The sequence below is a fragment of the Austrofundulus limnaeus genome, unplaced genomic scaffold (assembly GCF_001266775.1).
Source record: "Austrofundulus limnaeus strain Quisiro unplaced genomic scaffold, Austrofundulus_limnaeus-1.0 Scaffold838, whole genome shotgun sequence".
Taxonomy (NCBI): Eukaryota; Metazoa; Chordata; class Actinopteri; order Cyprinodontiformes; family Rivulidae; genus Austrofundulus; species Austrofundulus limnaeus.
The window spans coordinates 7,174-26,327 of NW_013953240.1; the positions used below are offsets into that span (position 1 = coordinate 7,174).

At 41.1% G+C, this 19,154-nt stretch overlaps 1 protein-coding gene across 1 annotated transcript in view; it reads left to right on the forward strand.

The window, feature by feature from the left end:
• Positions 1-454: 454 nt before the first annotated feature.
• The window catches only part of LOC106532848 (A disintegrin and metalloproteinase with thrombospondin motifs 20), a gene marked incomplete at its 5' end in the record, with an annotated part of 105,469 nt that continues 86,769 nt past the window's right edge, over positions 455-19,154 (forward strand). Inside the window, 3 exon segments of the mRNA XM_014029003.1 lie at positions 455-573; positions 657-997; positions 9,113-9,272. Coding sequence (XP_013884457.1) covers positions 483-573; positions 657-997; positions 9,113-9,272 — 592 coding nt within the window.

The following is a 19,154-nucleotide window of genomic DNA, read 5'->3' on the forward strand; positions in this document are numbered from 1 at the left end:
TCACAGTGACTGCCTGGCTTCTTCAGCTCCCATGTGTAACAGGCGCACTCACTATTGGCTCTGAGCTCGTTAGGGGCGTTGCTTCTCGGTTATTGAGAGCTTCGGGTGCACGGAGTGCTCCAGGGATGGCCAGGGGAAAGCTTACTTGGCACTGACCCCTCCTTTCAGTTTAAAAAAAAGAAGAAAAAAAATAGAAGAGCCTTGTCGTTTACATTTGGCAGCAATACCCTTTGCGTCAGCGGGATGAATGTGTCATAAATTCACAGAGAGCCTTGGCGGATGCGTGGATTTAACAGCGATGCGATGAAGCGGACGCACTTTGCCGGAGCTGCGCTACAGAGAGCCTCCGCGGATCCCACGACCTGTTGCTGCTGACAAGCCGGGCTGGGGGGTGCCGGAGAGGCAGGGAGACGGAGGGTCGCGCCTTGGAGGGAGAGAGGGAGCGAGGGGGGAGAGAGAGAGAGAGAGCCTGGGAGGAAATCATGCAGTTTGCAATCTGGCTGGTTGGACTAACGTGTCATTTGTCAGCAATTGTCCGAGAGTCTCTCACCTTCCGATTGCATCCAAAACAAGGTAGATCTGCTTTGAGTTCACGTGCGAACGACGCGTTCACGAGTTCACCGCTTGTGTTTCTGTCTCTCTCTCTCTCTCCTCAGAAAGCTTCGTCAAACAGCTGGCATCGTATGAGATCATCACTCCGCTAAGAGTGAATGACTTCGGAGAATCCTTCCCTCACCGGATGCACTACAGGAGGAGGAGAAGCGCGGAGGATGAGCTGCAGGGCGCGCGGGTTCTGTACAGGATCGACGCGTTCGGCCAGCGCTTCCAGCTCAACCTGAGCGCGGACAACAGCTTCATCTCCCCCTCGTACACGGTGACGCACCTGGGAGCCGACGTCCGCGACCCGAGGAGGAGCGACATGCGCCACTGCTTCTTCCGCGGGCACGTGGACGCCGAGCGCGAGCACGCGGCGGTGTTCAGTCTGTGCACGGGCCTGGTGAGTTTATTCTCTAATGAGTAGGGCTGAGTGAAGCTGACACCCCACCCACGTGAAAAAATTAATCAAATAGTCAGAATGGTTAGTGCTCCGTTTGTGCAGGTTTGTGCCGTTAAAATGGTCGTTTGTGCAGTTTTGGTTTCCGAGATATTAAATATTATATATTTGGTCATCTACAGTTCACCATCACCCCATATCGCTTCAAAAGTAAACCAAAGTGGGCTAGTTCGTTAGTGCTCCGTTTGTGCAGGTTTGTGCWGTAAAAACTGTCGTTTGTGCAGCTTTAGTTTTCGAGATATTTGAAGTTAAAAATTGGGCCGATGACGTCACCATTCCGGAAGTTGCTGCGGGGACGATGACGTCATCGGCTTACACTAAAAACTAGTAATATCTCTAAAAGTATTACAGCACAAACGCTAATTTGAACTGCACAAACATGCACAAACGAAGCACTAATAATGTAGACTACTTTGGTTAATTTCGGAGCTTGCTGGGGGGGATTACAACGTCTTAAAGACCTAAAGACATAATGATTAATATCTCAAAAACTATAACAGCACAAACGCTCATTTTAACTGCACAAACCTGCACAAACGAAGCACTAACCAATCCGCTTACTAGTTTTTATTTTTTGCGTGGGTGGGGTGTCAGCTTCACTCAGCTAATGAGTAGATGCTGACACGGTTTCTCTCATTTCAGCAGACTCCCCATCCACGTATGTCCTAAAAAACACAGCTTTAGATGAAGTGTGAGGTGAGGATTGTAACAGTGCTGGAGCCATGAACTCTGTTACCTTTGAGGTGATGCTCCTCTTTCAGGTGGGGATGGAGGAGGATAGACTTGAACAAGCATCAGTTCCAACGTATACGGATTTTCTGTGCTCTTCACTTCTCAGATAAATGTCTTTGAAATGAACTAACATTTCTTGAAGGAATACACTTTTAAATATAAAGGCCATCTTGTGGTAAAATGGTTTTGAGTTCAAACCTATAGGCCTCCTCTGTTTGCACTTGGAGTATGTGTTGTGGATGACTCCCAGCTACTACCACACCAGCATTTATCTCAAGATTTGTGAAATTGACTCAGTTTTTACCAGTATCTTGTTGGCTAATATTCACTAGCTGTGGAGGTCAACTTGACCTGGACTGAGACAAAGCACCAATCAGTAATTGATGCACATTCAGTGATTTCTTTCTGAAAGTTTCATTAAATCTGTGCAGTGGTTCATGAAATATTTTCTTAACGGAAAATGTTGAGTCCAACAGTTATTGCCAAAGGTTTTAGGCGATAATATTGCACAGTGTGTAAGTGCTCAGATTATGTTTCGTGGGGATACAGCTAGGCAAAAACATGATGAAACATTTTTCCTGGGCAAGAGTAAATATACTAAAACAATACAAGTAAATGGTTATTTATTAGGCACAGATGGATTAAAGCTCATAAAGTACAGCCAGCAGAAGAACCCCAGGTTGACCAATCACAGGTTTACACACTCTTAACTGCTACAAATGTTGCAGAGATTGCCAAAGGTGACAACATCCTTCCATTCATCCATTATCTGTGCCCGCTTCTTCCTTTCCAGGTCGTGGGGGTCACTGGTGCCCATATCCAGCAGTCACTGTGTGAGGGGTTAGGTACACCCTGGACAGGTTGCGAGTCCATCACAGGGACAAATATAGAACCAAACAACCATTCACTCTCTCACTCACACCTCACAATAGCCTAAAACAGTTTTTTTACTTTTTGAGTCGGTGAAAGGAAAACCAAAGTACTCAAAGAAAATCCATGCTCGCACAGAAAGAATACGCAAACATACCCAGAAAAGTCCCTAACCTGGATTCAATCTGGCTACTTTTTTTCCTGAGAGGCAACAGATCCAATTTTGAAGGTGGCCATTTTAGGTCTGGTAAAACCAAAAGCCATAACAAAGTTTTTGGAGTTTTATTCTGCTTATCTATTTTTTCCTCTTTTTTTCTTCACCTTCTTATTTCTGTTGGAGCTTTAGTACCAATTTCCAGTGGTCATTGGGTAGACTTTGGACCAGAGTTAGGTTCATCAGAGGGACTTAAAAGAGATGATTGCACATACACGCTCTAATGGTACATTTACACCAAACGTGTTTTGAGCATCAGGAGCATTTGGTTTACATGAAAAGTCAAAGGTGGATGCGCATCTAGGGGCGTCTTGAAGCCAAGCAGTGCGTCTGGCACATTTGGAGCAGCGCGGCTCAAAGCAGTGGTGCGGCACGTCCCAAGCATCCATCGCATGAGTTGGAAAATCTGAACTTTTGCTGCTCGACGCGTCGCATCAACCAATCCGAGAGACTCATTTTTCCACGTGACAGTTTCCTGAATGTTGCCCTCTAAAGGGCTCGACACACGGGCAGTGACAAACTACAGCGAATAACGGCTGTCATCGCAGCCAGGGTGAAACCCGACACACGAGACGCGACAGCGATCGCAGCATTGCGAATCGCGCTCTCAGGTCGCTTGTCTTCACAAAATTTGATTGGTTCTTGACTCTGAAGGCGGGTGTGCATTACGGACGTGTAACCTAAACAAATCTTGCGATGCTAATGATATTGAAAAACAAACGCACACCAAGATACAGTTTTATGAGGGAAAACTTACCATAAACTTCACCCTGGTGCCAATAAATTCCCACAAAGCTTTTTAGTAATCACTTGGTGAAAGTGTTAGCTAACGGCAGTGTGTAGCATACTCTCCTCTCATTGGTCAGTCAATGAAACCCTCGCTGATTGGTTGTATGCTAAGCGACAGCGACAAAAGTTGAACATTTTTCAACTTTTATATGTCGCATCACAAGCTCATGTGTGCACGTCTACGTGTACGAGCGCAAAATTTCACCTGCACTATTTTCGCCGGTCGCTTAGCTGGAGGAGGGCAAGCGATTGTCGCCTCACCGCACAGGCTCCATAGGAAATGAATGGAGAGCGAGCGACGTCGTCTCCCGTGTGTCGAGCCCTTAAACTGAAACAGACAAACAGGAGATCTTTACCTGAAATCGACCGTCTGCAGTTGGATTTTCTGGCTGGAGATATAAGTGCCGATGTGTCCGGACAAAAATAAAAGTCCGTCAATTGGCAGCTTATGGAGTGGCGAAACTAACCGAACAAATCACCTCTAAATCATCTGGTGAGTTAATTATCTTCTGTGCGCAATGTTTGCTTGCTCGTTAGTAATTAAATCAAAGCCATTTCCTTTATTTTATCTTTATTTCACCCGCCAAGGGCAGACGCTCCTCCCACACCCCGCTGCCGCTGCTGCTGCTGCTTCTCATTCTGCTCTGTCCAGCATCAAGATGCGTACGTTCTGAGATTTTTGGAGGCGCGCAACGTGCTTGGTGTAAATGTAGCATAAGTCACATGTATTGACAGTTTAATGTCACTAGAAAATGTAATATATGCATGTTTTTGTTCTATAGAAGAAAATGAAAGTACATGGGAAAACCTGGGGAGAACTTTTCAACTCAATCCAGTGAAATCCCAAATGAAAGTTGAGTCAGTAAACTTCTTGATGCAAGGCAAGAGTAGTAACCAACAGCTTCAAACATGGATAGAAAACTGTCTGATTATGGGGGCTGGGGAAAAGCAAATCTATGTATTTCTCTTTTTTTCTGGGAGGCATCACTAATTGCTAAACGAGTTCTCTTCTCTAATGCCTTTAAACAACCTTCTGAAAAGCGATGTTGAGCAAACTTTGTGAACTGGTTGTCACTTCCCGAGCATTACCAGTTGTCCTCTTTCCTCTAAGTTTTTGTCGTTGTAGGCCTGATCAGATCACCAAAGTTTTTACTGACTGTTGCTAACGACCCCTTCATTAAATACATCCCTTTATGTTTAAATGATGTTGATGAGTAATATTCAGTTAATACATCCAATATGTAAACGTGTGGGAATGTTGATGCCATTTCATTTTGTTTGCTGACTCCTGTGTGAAAGAATCCAATAACTGTTGAAGGGAATGACTTCATGGGTCACATAAGGTGACTGGACCAGGAGTTGGGGGTTGACCTCAGTCGCGCCAGCAGGATTTTGTGTCGGGAGGGGTGGGGGGGCATAGTGACCATTGCCTTAGAATATTACCATCCCGGTCCCTATCAGTGACCACTTTTATTTTAGATATGGTACAGTGTTACATAACACAGTTGTGCTTTTATTTTAACTTGTATGTTCAAATGGATCTCCTGCTGAGACACCAAACCAAAGACCACCATGTATTAGAATTAACTTCAGACTTTGTCAAACAAATACACAAGTAAAGCAGATTTTTCTGTTTGTTCAGCAACCTAAAATAGGAGGTGTCCCACAAATATCAGGGTAATAAGCATTTACTTGCCTCTTTGCACAACTTTGATACACAACTCGCTTATCCAAACGTTTGCTTCCTTTTTTCCCCTCAACAGTCTTTGTTGCTTATCACTCACTGAGAGCGACAGGACAATAGATCCAGCACCAGAGGGTATTGGGTCATAAATGTGTCTGTATCTGATCACTGGGGCTTAATGGCAAGGTCACATTGTGTTGAGATGAGGTCATTAAGGAATAATTAAGCCCTAAAAACAAAGAGGTCATTTTTGAAAAAAAAAAAAAAGGGTTCCCCTTTCGTCCAGAGTCACTCAAAGCTATCCCCCCCCAGGGGGCAGGTAGAAGTGGGGGGAGACGCAGAGTTTAGAAGGCTTTTGGCCTTTTGTGCGCTGTGATGGTCAGAAAAGAGGAAAACACTGAAGAGAGGAGAGAACTGCCAATGAAGGTTTATGGGAACTTTAAGGATAGCTCATACACAGTGGGAAATGTTGGTTTCTGGAGGAGCTGGCTCTCTCAGCCCACTCACAGAATAGAAGAACACAAATGTTCAGTCTGCACTGAAAAATGAATCTTTCTTCCCCCTAAAAATTGGCTCATAACATTTTGAGATTGCACTGTATGTCCCTTGTGAATAACCCATCACCCGTAAGATGTCAATGCGTCGAGAAGACAATAGATTGCCATCAGTTATTTCTTGGGCCAGGCCAGCAGCACCTTAATAGGCTTTGGCTTTTCACTCTTTTAGTCTGTGTGTGGCAACAGAGACTGAGATGGAGCGTGACCTCGTTTTAAAAGAAGTCTTAGTCATGAAGTCCAGTTCAGGACTCACTGCTAAACAGTGACTGTTGTTCCTGAACTTCCTCTGAACTAATGCTGGGAAACCCTTCACCTCTGGCACTAATCTGACTAAATGAGGTGTATTTATTTGTTACAGCTTCTGCTAACACTTGGATCACTTAAAGAGATAGTTCAAATCATTTGTATTGGGGTGCTGTACAGTGTTAAACAATCAATCTTACCTGCTGCAAACAGCTGTTTGAGTAACCTCACTTTGGAGATGAATCCTGGCATTGTCATTGGAGCATGATAGTTCCATAAGCAAAGAGAAAATTCATTGACAGAATAACCTGGTCATTCAGTATATTCAGGTACTCAGCTCCTCATTTTTTAGGCCGACAACATTGCTGAACCTAGACCTGACCAACTGCAGCAACCCCGAATCACAGACTGCTCCCACAGACTTGTACAGTAGGCACTAGGCATGATGGGTGCATCAGTTCAGCCACCTCTCTTCTTACCCTGATGAATAGGGTTGGTCTGGACTCATCAGACCACTTGACCTTGCATTGCTCCAGAGTCCAATCATTATGCTTCTCAACAAACTGAAGCTGCTTTTTTCTGACTTGCCTCACTGATAAGTGATTTTCTTATATCTACCCTGTTGTTTAGTCCTAATCCCTTGAGTTCCCTTCACGCTGTGAATGTGGAAGTGCTCGTGCTTTGACTATTAAACATAGTTGTGCATGCTACAACTGTCTTTTTACAGTTTATTTACACCAAACGTGATCTTTGATTTTTTTTTGACCACATTTCCTTCCCCGAAGATTATATTTCCTCGCTGTCTTTCCAGTTTTTAATAATGTGTTGCACAGTTGAACCTGATTTAAGTAGTTTCAACAATCTCCTTAGAGCTTTTCTTCTTGATGCCAATAATTTAACCCTTCTGAAACAGATTAACATCTTTTCCACGACAACAGGATGTGTCTTTCAGCACAGTTGTTTAACAAATGAGAAGCTACTCACTGCATCACTTAGGGTTAAATTACTTGTTTCCAGCTGAAACATAATCACCCTTGCAGTAATTATCCAATGAAAGGCTCTAACCTATTTGCTTAGTTAAATCCAGGTGGTGACCTTTTTTTTTTTTTGCCCTGGCAGTTTATAAGCAGCTGCCTTTCTACTTTTTCTACATTTCTGTGTAGAAATAATTAACACAGAGCTGTGGTTGTTTTTACAATGTGACAATAACAGAATATTGCTTATTATAGGGGAGATATTAGATTTTTCATGTAAGTCAGTGTCATTCTTAACAGAAGAAACCGATTCTGAAATTGAAGACATTATTCATCCCATCCAGGGATTGTCTTCATCTACAAAATAAAAGTCCAGTTTTGTTTTTTATAAAGGTTTTAGTGATTCATCATGGCCTGGATGACTGTAAATCTACACAAGCATATTCATGGTGAATGATTTGATGTTAATAAATTCAGTCCCCGTACTAATTTACCAAGTTTCTTTTCACAGCGGTTTCTGACGTTATCAGTCCATTAAATGGACGTTATTAGTGGTTATCAGTCCCATAGAATGGCTTCAGACTGTCCCGACAGTGCCCCCTAGTGGGTTAATAGTTATAGTAGTTAGTTTACGGTTTTCTCACTGTTTTCTCACTGCCCGTGCCTGGTCTTGGTCCTGGCTCTCCAGCTCTGTGGTCCGGTGCTCTACCCATTGCCCTACGTTGGGCCTGCAACAAAGGTCTACTTTATCGTAGCCCATGTCATTATCTTTAAAATTAACTCGTAGTGGTTTTATGCCTCATATTAACCAGATTGCATAAAAAAACCTTAGTGGCTTTATGTCTCACACTAACCAGCTGACAGTCTGAAGCCATTCTATGGGACAGAGAACCCACTAGGCGGCACTGTCGGGACATTCTGAAGCCACTCTATGGGACTGATAATGACTAATAACGTCTTTTTAATGGATAATAACATCCAAAGCGGGTGCTTTTCATCAGTGATTGAAAAGGTTTATATTTTGACTGCAAATATGGTTTTGTGACAACGTCCATTTCAAAATTAGTTTGTTCAGGAAAGCATTATGTTTTATGTTGGGTGACATCAACACTCTATGTTTGTCTTTAACAAAAAACAAATCATGTATAGGTAAAATGTTATAATGTAATTGAATTGTGTTGTTACTTTGATTGCTATAAAATAGAGTTACAAAGGCTCCATAGAAGCAAACAAAAATGTGACAAGACCCAGGTAGTGGAAAATGTGCAATATGAGTCTCTGAGGTTTGTTGTTTTAGTGCATTGTTTTTACAGGCTAGTCAAGACAGCTGTACTTATGGCTTGTAACATTTTCCACGAAGTGATGAACAAATTTATCACTTCCCTGGGAACAAATACAGTTGATTTCAACATCCGAACAGTATGTTTTCCACTGTCAAATGTCCATCAATTTCAGGGACAGCTATGGAGCAATACTGCCCTAAAGATAACATTCCAGGGATTGGTATCCTGCTTAAGTGTTCACATGAAATTACCATGTAAACATCAACGTACCTCATGGCTGGAAGAAGTGCTGTGAGAGGCCAAGCTGTCAAATCCATATTAGCATTCTTCTGTCAGCAGCTCTGTCCACATATGATGATGCCACTCCTCCCATTGTCAGAATATGAGGGGAAGTGCATTTTTTTACACCAAAAGTTATGAAAAGCCCTTGTCATGTAGCAGCCTGTGCATGAATGCATAAAACAGATTTCACAACCACTATGACTTTCTTGCACATTTATAAATGCGTAATACATAATTTGGCACCACTTTTCTTGATTTGATTGCCACTGAGCAATAATGGACACTTCTGAATCAGCATGTCTGTAAAAGTGGCACCCAAGGCTAAAACAAAACAAATTTTGTGGACCATCTGTAAGCTCAACCCACACTACACAGCCTGCGCACATGCAAGAGTGTGCTTCATCAATGACGCCTCTTCTCTTCCCCGCAGATTGGAACCTTTACAACACAACATGGTGAATACTTCTTGGAGCCGCTTCTCAGTGTGGCAGGGGAGGAATATGACGAAGAGCACAACAAACCCCACCTTGTTTATCGAAACGAGAGGAAAAAGAACATCTCAAGTCCCCGTGAACCCTGCGCTGCCTCAGGTAACAGACAGCCAAATCATGCAACCTGTAACCACCATCTCTGATTTTCACCCACAGACACTTATCTTTTTATTACCTGTATTCACTTTCTGACGGATGGCAATAAACTTTCAAGCATTTTTAGTCGCAGGTTTTCACTAATGGTGGGCCTAAAATATTAACTAAAGACTGATTCATACTTCCATTCTCATGTCTCACTTATAAGTTTTGGTAAATGGGGATGTGTAAAAACACAGCTGAGCGGGGGCCTCACTGAGCTTTTAATTAAACCTACGTGCCCCTCGGATGAAGGACACCAGTTTAGAAACACTTAGTGTTCTGAGCTTCTTGGGATCCATAAATGGTTCTCCAAGAATTATTTTCCGTTGACTGCTTAGGGCCAGGCATTACTTACAGTTACAGTGTGTTCTTCTGCATATCATTTAGCAGAAAATGGTCAGCTCCCAGAAGCCGGTTGTTAACTTAGCAAGATGGAACTTGCAACTTATGTTTACGGCTTTTTTCTATCTCTGCGGTTAACAAGAAAAAAACAAAACAGTTTTCCTCCTCTGACTCCTTATCTAACAGCACAAGCCTAAAAATAACTATTTGCTATCACTCTTGTTTTTATGCTTAGTAAAGCTCTTTTTATTTTTTTAAACCGTGTCCTGTCCGGCAGTATGAAACTCAGAGTTAATGTCTGAGTGTCAAAATTAGGCCCAACAGTTTTACTTTCACAAGCGCAGCATAATGGCTTTCACCATGACGCTCCACAGCTTTCTTAGAAATTCTTTTGGGATTGTTTTTATACAGAGATGGAAAAGAAAACAGAAAAGAAATGGAGAAAGGTGAAGAAAGAGATTAAAAGGGAAACAAGGAGATAATATTAGAGAAGAGAAAGAAGCATTGAGAAAACACAAGACAACATGTTTGTAGTCTGGATCTTGATGATCTTGATCTTGTTTCATACGTTCAATAGATCCATCCTCTTAAGAAGGAAGAAAATAAAGATATTACAACAAGTAAAGAAAACAAAATAAACAAAACAAAAAAAAAAAAAACAGTTACGGTCCGCAACTCGGTTCCTATCATTTTCTGGAAGGAGACGTTTAAACGACTTGGATAGTCTTCAAATGTCACATCTCTAATGCCTAGCGATGTGTGACGTGTGCTACAGTGGGAGTGCTGTGGGAGGGGTTTTGATGTTTTTCCCGCGCATCTATTACACAAGTACAATCAGCAAGAAAAATACGTCCAAATTCATTTCATCATTGATCACCTGTTTCATGTTTTGTGGAAATATAAACCAGCTGTAAGGGATGCTAATGAAAGCTCCTGAATTAAATGAAGCAAAATTGGCTCCAGCCCTGTTTGCTGTTTTCCCTTCACCTCCACTGATGCATCCACTACTAAATTTATGACAGGAGCTCAGATGAGGTGTAGAAATAATCTCTTGATTTGAAGTTCCATTAAAAAAAACAAAACAAAACAAAACAAAAAAACACAGAAGAAGTTTTTCTGCTTGGGAGGCAGCTTCCCCTCCCCAATTTAATTTGAATTTTTATTGCAGAGTCCTTTGGGTGGCACAGAGCCAGAGGAAAGCAGTGTGACGAAGTGAAGTTCACCTCAATGGAAGGACCTAAAGTTTTCCTCAGAGGCAGCTTCGAGGGCGGCCTTTGTTGCGCGATGCAATAAATCTTTTATGTGCAGAGTTCTCGAGTTGTTTGTTGTCTGAACCCAGCCTTTGTCATCCGACGGTGGCCATTGTGTGGGGTGCTGCTTTAAAAACCCTGGACTGACCTGATGGGCCAGGCCAACACCACCGTAATATGCTTTGGCTTTTCACTCTTTTAGACTGTGTGTGGTAACAGAGACGGAGGGTCTCTCAGCCCCCCACACTCAGATTTGTATAAATACACTCTCCCCTGAGAACTGAGTGGGTTGACTCTGAATGACTTTAGATGTCTCAGAAATATCTTACATCCTTGCAGAATTTAAATGTATATGTATCCAAAGTAAACCAGGAGTGTTTGAGAAGGAAAAGTATAAATGTGAGAGACACCTGTGGGGCTTCATCAAAGGTGGAAGCAGGTAAACAATGAGCCAAAGGATTAAAAAGACGTTGATCCTCAGTTGGGATTATGAGGTGTCTCAGGTTGACGCTCCTCAGCTTTATCAGATAGGTTCCTCTCCAGATGTGGCGATAAAAGGCTCTTTGAAGGCCACACTGAGCCAAAACTAACAAGACTGTCTTGGCTTTTTATGGGAAAAAGAGCAAAGCACGCTGCTACTAGCAGGTTCGATGTAAACACGGACTTGGCGCGTGGCGTTCTGCTTGCAAAACACTTGCAGTTTGCTTCTTCTGGAATTGGTTCATTTTCCAACAGAATCTGAAGCCCCTGTAGCTCCTCTTTTAGCTTTTCTTCACTCTGAGGCAACTCTGTGCTACATGTCTGTCTAACAACTTTCATCTCTTGCTAAATTAAATCAGTGCTTGATTATGGATGGGAATTTTGAAGAAACAGAACTTCATTTGTTAGTTAAACAATGAAAATGTGCATGGAAATCTTTACTGAAAATTGGTTTAAAAAGTTTTCATCCATACAGCCAGGCAGCCAATATCTTTACCAGTTTTTTCTTTTCTGGGTTGCAGTTGTCACTGTTGCATTTGAGACTAAACTATAATATTTGTGGTAAAGGAATGTCACTGACTTAAACAATTTTGTAGTTAAACCTCAAGCCATTTGAACTTCTTGACCCTTGTGCCACATCTTTGAATGCTTGAAATCATTGGATTAAAAAAACATAGCAAATAATATTTTGACTTCCAAACAGACCAATGGATTTAGGCAAAACCTATTGGATTTGTGTAACAGAAAATATTCGTAAGAGTGATTTAGTTCATAGATGTTTGTATAACCAGAGGTATTAATTTAATAAGTTTTATAATCTGTCACTATATTGACCCAAAATCATTCAATGTACAGCTGGAATGAAGTAGATTCTAGTATTTTTGAAAAGTTATAAAAGCAGTCTTTGTGTAGGTCTCTCATTCTATGATTTTTTTCTTTCTATGTCTGTGAAGAGGGCTCTTGATTTAAATCAAAACTACAGAGTGCTTTGGCAGATTGGAGACTTTGAAGAGGTTTGGAGAATTTGAAGCCCTCTTATAGGTTCAAACACATGGAAATGCTGAATGGTCAAGTGCACCCACTTCCATTCAGCATCCCCTACTTGTAAAAACAACTGTTTTTCTTACACGTTTACCAGTTGATGAAACCTGATTATTCTTTATCTGCATTTTGTTTTGTTTTTTCATGTTTCCCTGAAAGAAAACCCCTTTAGAAAACTGCAAAAAATTACAATAAAAAGCACAACTTCGCTATCAGCTTAAAAATACTTCTACTAAGGTATTGATTTCTCTTCAGGTACTATGTTCCTGACTTCTGCTTTAGTGCAACAACTATAGAATAACAACTGGAACACTTGGCCTTAAGGCACTAAAACTTTTCCATTCAAAAAATGTGTTGATGGAAAACGAAGGCTATATGCTCATATAAATGTATTTATATAAGGTAACGTTTACTTTTCAACTTTGTCAACCTTGACTCATTTAAATCCTTGACTTTTTCACGCATGTGCCGTCACGGCCTGAGATATGTCAGAGACGAAAGTGGACTGATGAGGGTCGTTAAAGTGGTAACTTGATAGAAAAGGACATTTTGTTATTTCAGCAGTCAGGACGTGGCATAAACCTGTCCTCAGCAGGTTTTTTCTCATTCTGTCTTCATGCACCATTGAGAAAAGCACCCTGCTGTCACTGAATGAGCTGTTGAATGGGTGGGAGTTTTCCATGCCTTGGTTTTCAGAGTAAAACTAAAAGTAAGGAAATTTGTCCGCAAATCAGAACCAGCTGCACAACCTTCGCAGCGCGTTCTCACAGACTGAGATCCTGAGCAGTTGCAGCAGTTTTCGTCCCCGCTCAGCCAACCTGGGTGGCGTAAAGGCTGTTTGGAATACCACGGGTGTAGATAGCTGTTGAGTGGGTGATTAATGTTTCAAGTTACAGAGTGTCGTGCTGTGCCTGATTCTGGATTTTCAAAAGCATTCAGAGAAGAAGCTCACTGGCTCAGATCACAACAGAGCTCCCTGCCGTCTATCGACACACTCGACAGGGTATCTGTCTCTGAGCCTGCATGCGTATCCCTGTGTTGTCCCTCGGATGGGATCACAAGAAGGATGAGGGTGGCTGCAGATAGGGGTAAATTCTTCTGTCACTCCTCATATTGCATTCTAAAATCTGTGTCAAGACAAGCCAGTGGGGAAGGGAAGCAAAACCAAGCTGGAGTTAGTGTCCATTTCAACCTCTGAGGAGTTGGATTTGGTTTAAATGACTTAAAAATGGAACACAGAGACAGTTTAAAACAAACTGAACATGTAGTCTAGTTTTGGCTCTCAAAGCTTTTTTATTTTATGGCCAACTCAGGGTGGCAGGATTGATGAAACGACTGCTTTTATAACAGCAGTCCTTAGCACACAGAGTGTTGGCGCAGCTTAACCCTTAACACAACTAGGGGTTAAGATTTCCTGCTTCATATTTACACTGTATACATTTAGCTCAAATGTTATTTTCTTATTAATTTACATGGAAAAATAGGCTCGTTCCTGTTGGTCGGACTTCCCAGCGTAAAACATTTTCTGTTTTGTCTCTGTAGAGTCATGCGAGTTAATCCACTTGTTGACCATAACCTCTAAGTGTTTCTGTAATGATATGTGTGTAGTAATTTTATTTTATTTCTTTTTAGGCTTGTTTGTCTATGCCACGTGTCAAACACAAGGCCCGCGGGCCAAATGTGGCCCGCAGGTGACTCCCGTGTGGCCCGCCGGGGGGGTACCACCCCCCTCCAAAAGAAATTTTTTTTAACTTAACATGAAATTTGTTTCTTATATCAATGATAAACTTTAAATTTATGGTTAAATGCAACAGAATTAATTTAATAAAAATAAATGAAATAAAAATAAATTTAAAAAATCCTGTCCCTGAGCTGTTGGCTTGAAGTAACTGAGCAATTTAGTTGGATAGCACAGTACTAATGCCTGAAAATAAGCTGCTTTAAAGTCACCATCAAACATAAAGTAAATCTGCCATAATGCAGCTACTCACTAGAAACTGATCAGTGAGTAAAACTTTTATTTGTTTTACTTTTAATAATATTTCTGTATTTATTACAGATTGAGTCAGTCGTACACTTAATTCTTATCAGTATTTAAAAGAGGACGTGTTAAAACTCTGTTTAGTCAAAGTTAAACATGAAACATCAAAGTTCATTACAAGTGGCCCTTTGAGGGCCACCATAACGCTCATGTGGCCCTCGGTGAAAATGAGTTTGACACCCCTGGTCTATGCAGTTCTGTGACTACCGCTCAAGAGAGGTAGTCACAGTTTTGCGTTGGAGCTCGGCACAAAATTTTAAAACACTGAATTTTTAATAGTTATTCCGGTATCAGTATATATTTCCTTTCATGCATATCTGTGTTGTTTTCTACTGACGTAGAGGGAAAATACTGCAGCAAAGTGGCTACACGCTGCACTGTCTTTTCCACACAAATTTTCTTACAAACTTTCTAGAATCTAACAGTTTTCAGGGCAGTGTCACTAATGACTTACCTTCCCTCTGTGCTCTTGGTACAATGTGGTATTTGGCCAAAATATTTGCGACCTGGTGTCACATAGCCAAGTCTGATCTAGCCAGCGTTATGACCATAGCTCTGAAACCTACTTTTTCCATGGTCTGTGACCATGATGTGACAACTTTAATTAGACAGAGTTTTCAGAAAACTGGCTTTTGCTTAACATCTGAGGTTTTAAAGCCAAAGGACTTCTCCACAACAGAAACTGCCACCTGTGGGGCACAAGTTCTTCTTGGGTATCAACCGTATCTTCCACTGCTTGTCTTTCCATACTTTCTGAGTCCATCTCTATAACACTCAGCACTGCCAACAACTAAACTAGCTTGTGAGCTGCTCTATTTCCTTTATGTGCGTTCAGCGGAACAGCAAGAAAAAATGTCTCCCAAACCGGATCCCTTCTTAATAAAGGTAAGGAAAGATGTTAGTTTGGGTTTAATAATCATTTAGACAGCATTGTTCACCTTTATCTTCTAGATTTGAATAGTTTAAAACTTCTTTTCCAAATGCTGTGAACTGACCTAGCACCTATTGTTGCTAGGTAAAAAAAAAGAGCTTGTCGGGGTTTTGCAGGTGTGCAGTATAGTTGCTTGTGCATGGATGTGTGATGAGTATGCTTGTGTAATTGCATGGCATCGCTTAGGGCTGTCAGTGGATGAAGTGCTCCACTTAGGAAATGAGCGAGCACTACAGAGGAATGAAGAAGGAGCTTCTTTAGGCAGCCCCAGCCTGTGCTGCATTTTTCCATCGACCTTGCTCCTGATATCGGTGGAGGCACCTGCCTTTTTTCCACACTCCCACAGTCTCTCTTCCTTCATTTAAGGTGTCTTTTGAAAATCAGTTTTCTCAACTGTTGCGTTGCTAATGGTCCTTTCAGGAAAAAGCTAAACAGAACACTTTTTGTCTTTGAAAGAAAAATATTTATCTGAAAATTTATAATGTGAGTCTTTGTATAAAAAACGTTTTTTCTTGTGCCTAATATAAATCTGAGCAGACCGTTCTGACTTCTGTCTGTCTCAGCTTTTATACACAGCATGACTGAGTGTAAGTGGCTAATAATTGCACTCGGTGTCATTCGATGTTACAAAAGCAGAATCTCTGGACAGAGCAGAACAGAGCTACAAGCAGTCGGTAACTTTAATAGCTTCCATGTGTTCGTCTGTCCTGAAGCCTCGGCCCTGTTGAACCCTATCTGTTGGGTTGTCACAGGGGTTCCTGCAACAGATTTCAGCCTGAGCTATTTTCTGTCACTGTCTACTGTCTGGGTATTCTCAACAGATGTATGCTCATGGGATGATTGGTACAACCAGTGTGACGGTGACTGAGTACTTGTTGACATGAGTGACAGTCAGTCAGAGGTATGAGGCAGTGACAGGTGGACGGTAATTTCCTACGAAGGTGGAACGAGGAAAGGCAAATCTGAAGGCCGGCTGGGGAAACATCAACAACACTGCCTCGAGTTCCAGCTGCTTATTATCAGGAAGGGAAAACGTTACTCAAACCCCAATTCAAAGACCATCTGCAGACTATCAAGACCAGAGGTGGTTTGGGATTTTAGTAGGTTTGCAAAGGTTAGGAGGTTAGCTTGTCTGTCTTTACTCTGTTGGAAAGTAATACTAATACTTACTTATACTTACACAACACAATTTATTAAAAATAATAAATAGAACTGAGATCAGCCAGATGAAGAAATCAAGGAAAATAAACTGAACTGAGATCCCCTGTGTTGCCTCATGAATGTTGGCCTACTTGAAATCATTGCATGAATAGTGTAATTTTGCTGGACTTTGTAGGACTTCTACCCTGTGACAATTCTTCTTCAGTCCTCTTCATTTGTTATTTTGTGTGGCACTGGGTAATTAAAACACATAAAAAAATCAACAAAGAAGTAAAATATATTGTTAACAATATCAAGGAATGATGACAAATAGGGTGAAAATTTGGTCTCTTCTATGATTTTCTGGTTTTATTAATTTGCGCAGTCAAGTTAATTATCATATATTTCTCGAAAGGCTAAATGTCTAGTTTCATAATTTCATTGAAAAAGATCTATACCCATGTGTAGGGGTCACCTCGAGTGAAATAATCAAGGAAACTGGCTTTGACCCCAGGCCTCTGATGGGTCCTTTAAATCCTACTCATGCTTATCCACGTTAGTTCAAAATAGTTTATATTAGGGAACCAGTTTTTCTTAAACTGAGTACAAGGATGTGTACTTCACTATGAGTACTCACCCATACTAAGTCTTTGCTTACTTAGAACTTAAACATGACACAGACTTTAAAACATTTGTTTTATTTAAAACAAGGTGATGCTCCTTCCTTAAAGACGTACAGCCCCTCTGACTAGATCAAATCATATAAACAACATGATATATACTGTTGCAAAACTTTTAAATAAATAAAAATAACAATTAAGACTTTCTTTCAACTTGCAAAACATTTTAAACATGGAATTGAAAATCTTTTCACTTGAAATGTAAACTGTAAGCTATTCAATATAGCATCAATTTAAATAAATTGATACTGGTATGGGTTCTGAGTATGAGGGTACTTTGTACAAGCACTTGTAAAAATGCTGGTATCAGTACCCGATACCAACATCAGTATCAGGACATCACTAGTGATTATGTGTATAGTTTGTATAAATGAAATAAACCATATGTATAGATGATGGGGTGAAAAAAAAAAGCACCATAAGTGCTCAAAACCTCCCATCCTTCCGTGGGGTCAAAAGGTTCAGCACTTAGCGTTTAAAAGCCTTCTTCAGAAGAAACATTTTGTTGTCTTTACTTCTCCCCGTCTAGCCACAAAATTGTTCTTAATTGTCTCGCTGTCTGCAGGAGTCGTAACATTTATCCCTTCTTGAGTCGCACTCAGGTAATTCCAGCAATCAGACTGTCTGACCTTGTAGAGAGGCTTGGCTCTGCCTATAAAATTAGGGAATACTGTCTATTTAATTAGTATCAAGGAAATATAAGCTTAAACTCTCAGCCGCTCTCTGTACAAGAATGTTAATTAGTTTTACAATGAAATGGAACTTTTCTTTGTCATTCACTTACCATTGATGCTATTAAGAGAGATGTGATGAAGTCTTTGATTTAGACTGAAATCTCAGAATCCTACTGGTCATAGTGAACATAACCAACAAATGTGTTAGTGCAGACTTTAAAAACTCGTGATTTAAATTGAGGTGCAGTATGTAGCTCTTGGTTATATAGCTATTTTAAGAAGAAATCTGTGATTCGTTGTTATTTTTCATCGTGAATCTTTGGACCCCAGAGATGGGGGTCTATTTATGAGGCAGAAGTGCCTGCTGAGTGATGTCATGTGTCTGAGTGTTCGGTAAATCTGCGCAGTCACCCCTGTCATCTAATGGTGTAAGTGGCAGCTCACTAGTGGGAGGGGGATTTCAGCTTAAGGCGATTTGGGAAAGATTGTTTGTGGCTAATCTGGGCTGATTCAAAGTCTGTTATAACAGGAACCGTACAGGTTTTTTTTTTCTTTCTTTTTCCAGCTTAAACTTACTTACTCTTTGTCTCAACACCAATTTGATAATCCTTTTGATGTCAGACTGCATTGATGAGTCTGTTTAAGGGGTTTAGTGTCGTGGACTTGGAGTCAGGGAGGTTTTTCCAAGAAAATACAAAGCTCTGTTCTGGCCCAGCTGGCCGGATTGTGTAGATGGGCACAGAGGAGCTTGGCTCTGGTTTTGATGCTGAAGGTTTGGCTTGGGGCTGGTTCTCCACACCAGCAAGAGCTTTGCACCATTGTGCCAGGAAGTCACACTCTGCCTCGTGTGCCCACTGAGGGGCATCGTTTGAATGCTCATGGAGCACATGAGTTGTTTTTCCTCTTCTCTTTCTATTTTGGACAATAAATAAATAAATAAATAAAAACTCACAATCTGTCTTTGTGTGAGTGTGGAAAGTCTGAGTTAGGTGAACACAATAGGACTCTTCACTGTAATCGGGTTATCCGGAGTTGAGGAGGTTGTTGATGAACTCAAAACTATGTTTGGCACAGAAACACTGACGCTCAGTTAATATCATCTGTCAGCTCATGGCTATGTGATCTTAAATTCATTCAGCAACATTTAACTTTGCAATGTTTTCATAAACAAACCTAAAAATGTGGATATTGTGGTCTCCTTATCTAAATCTGAATCTCTTGGATTTGTGATGAAACAAAGTAATGAAGAAAAAAAACACCTTTT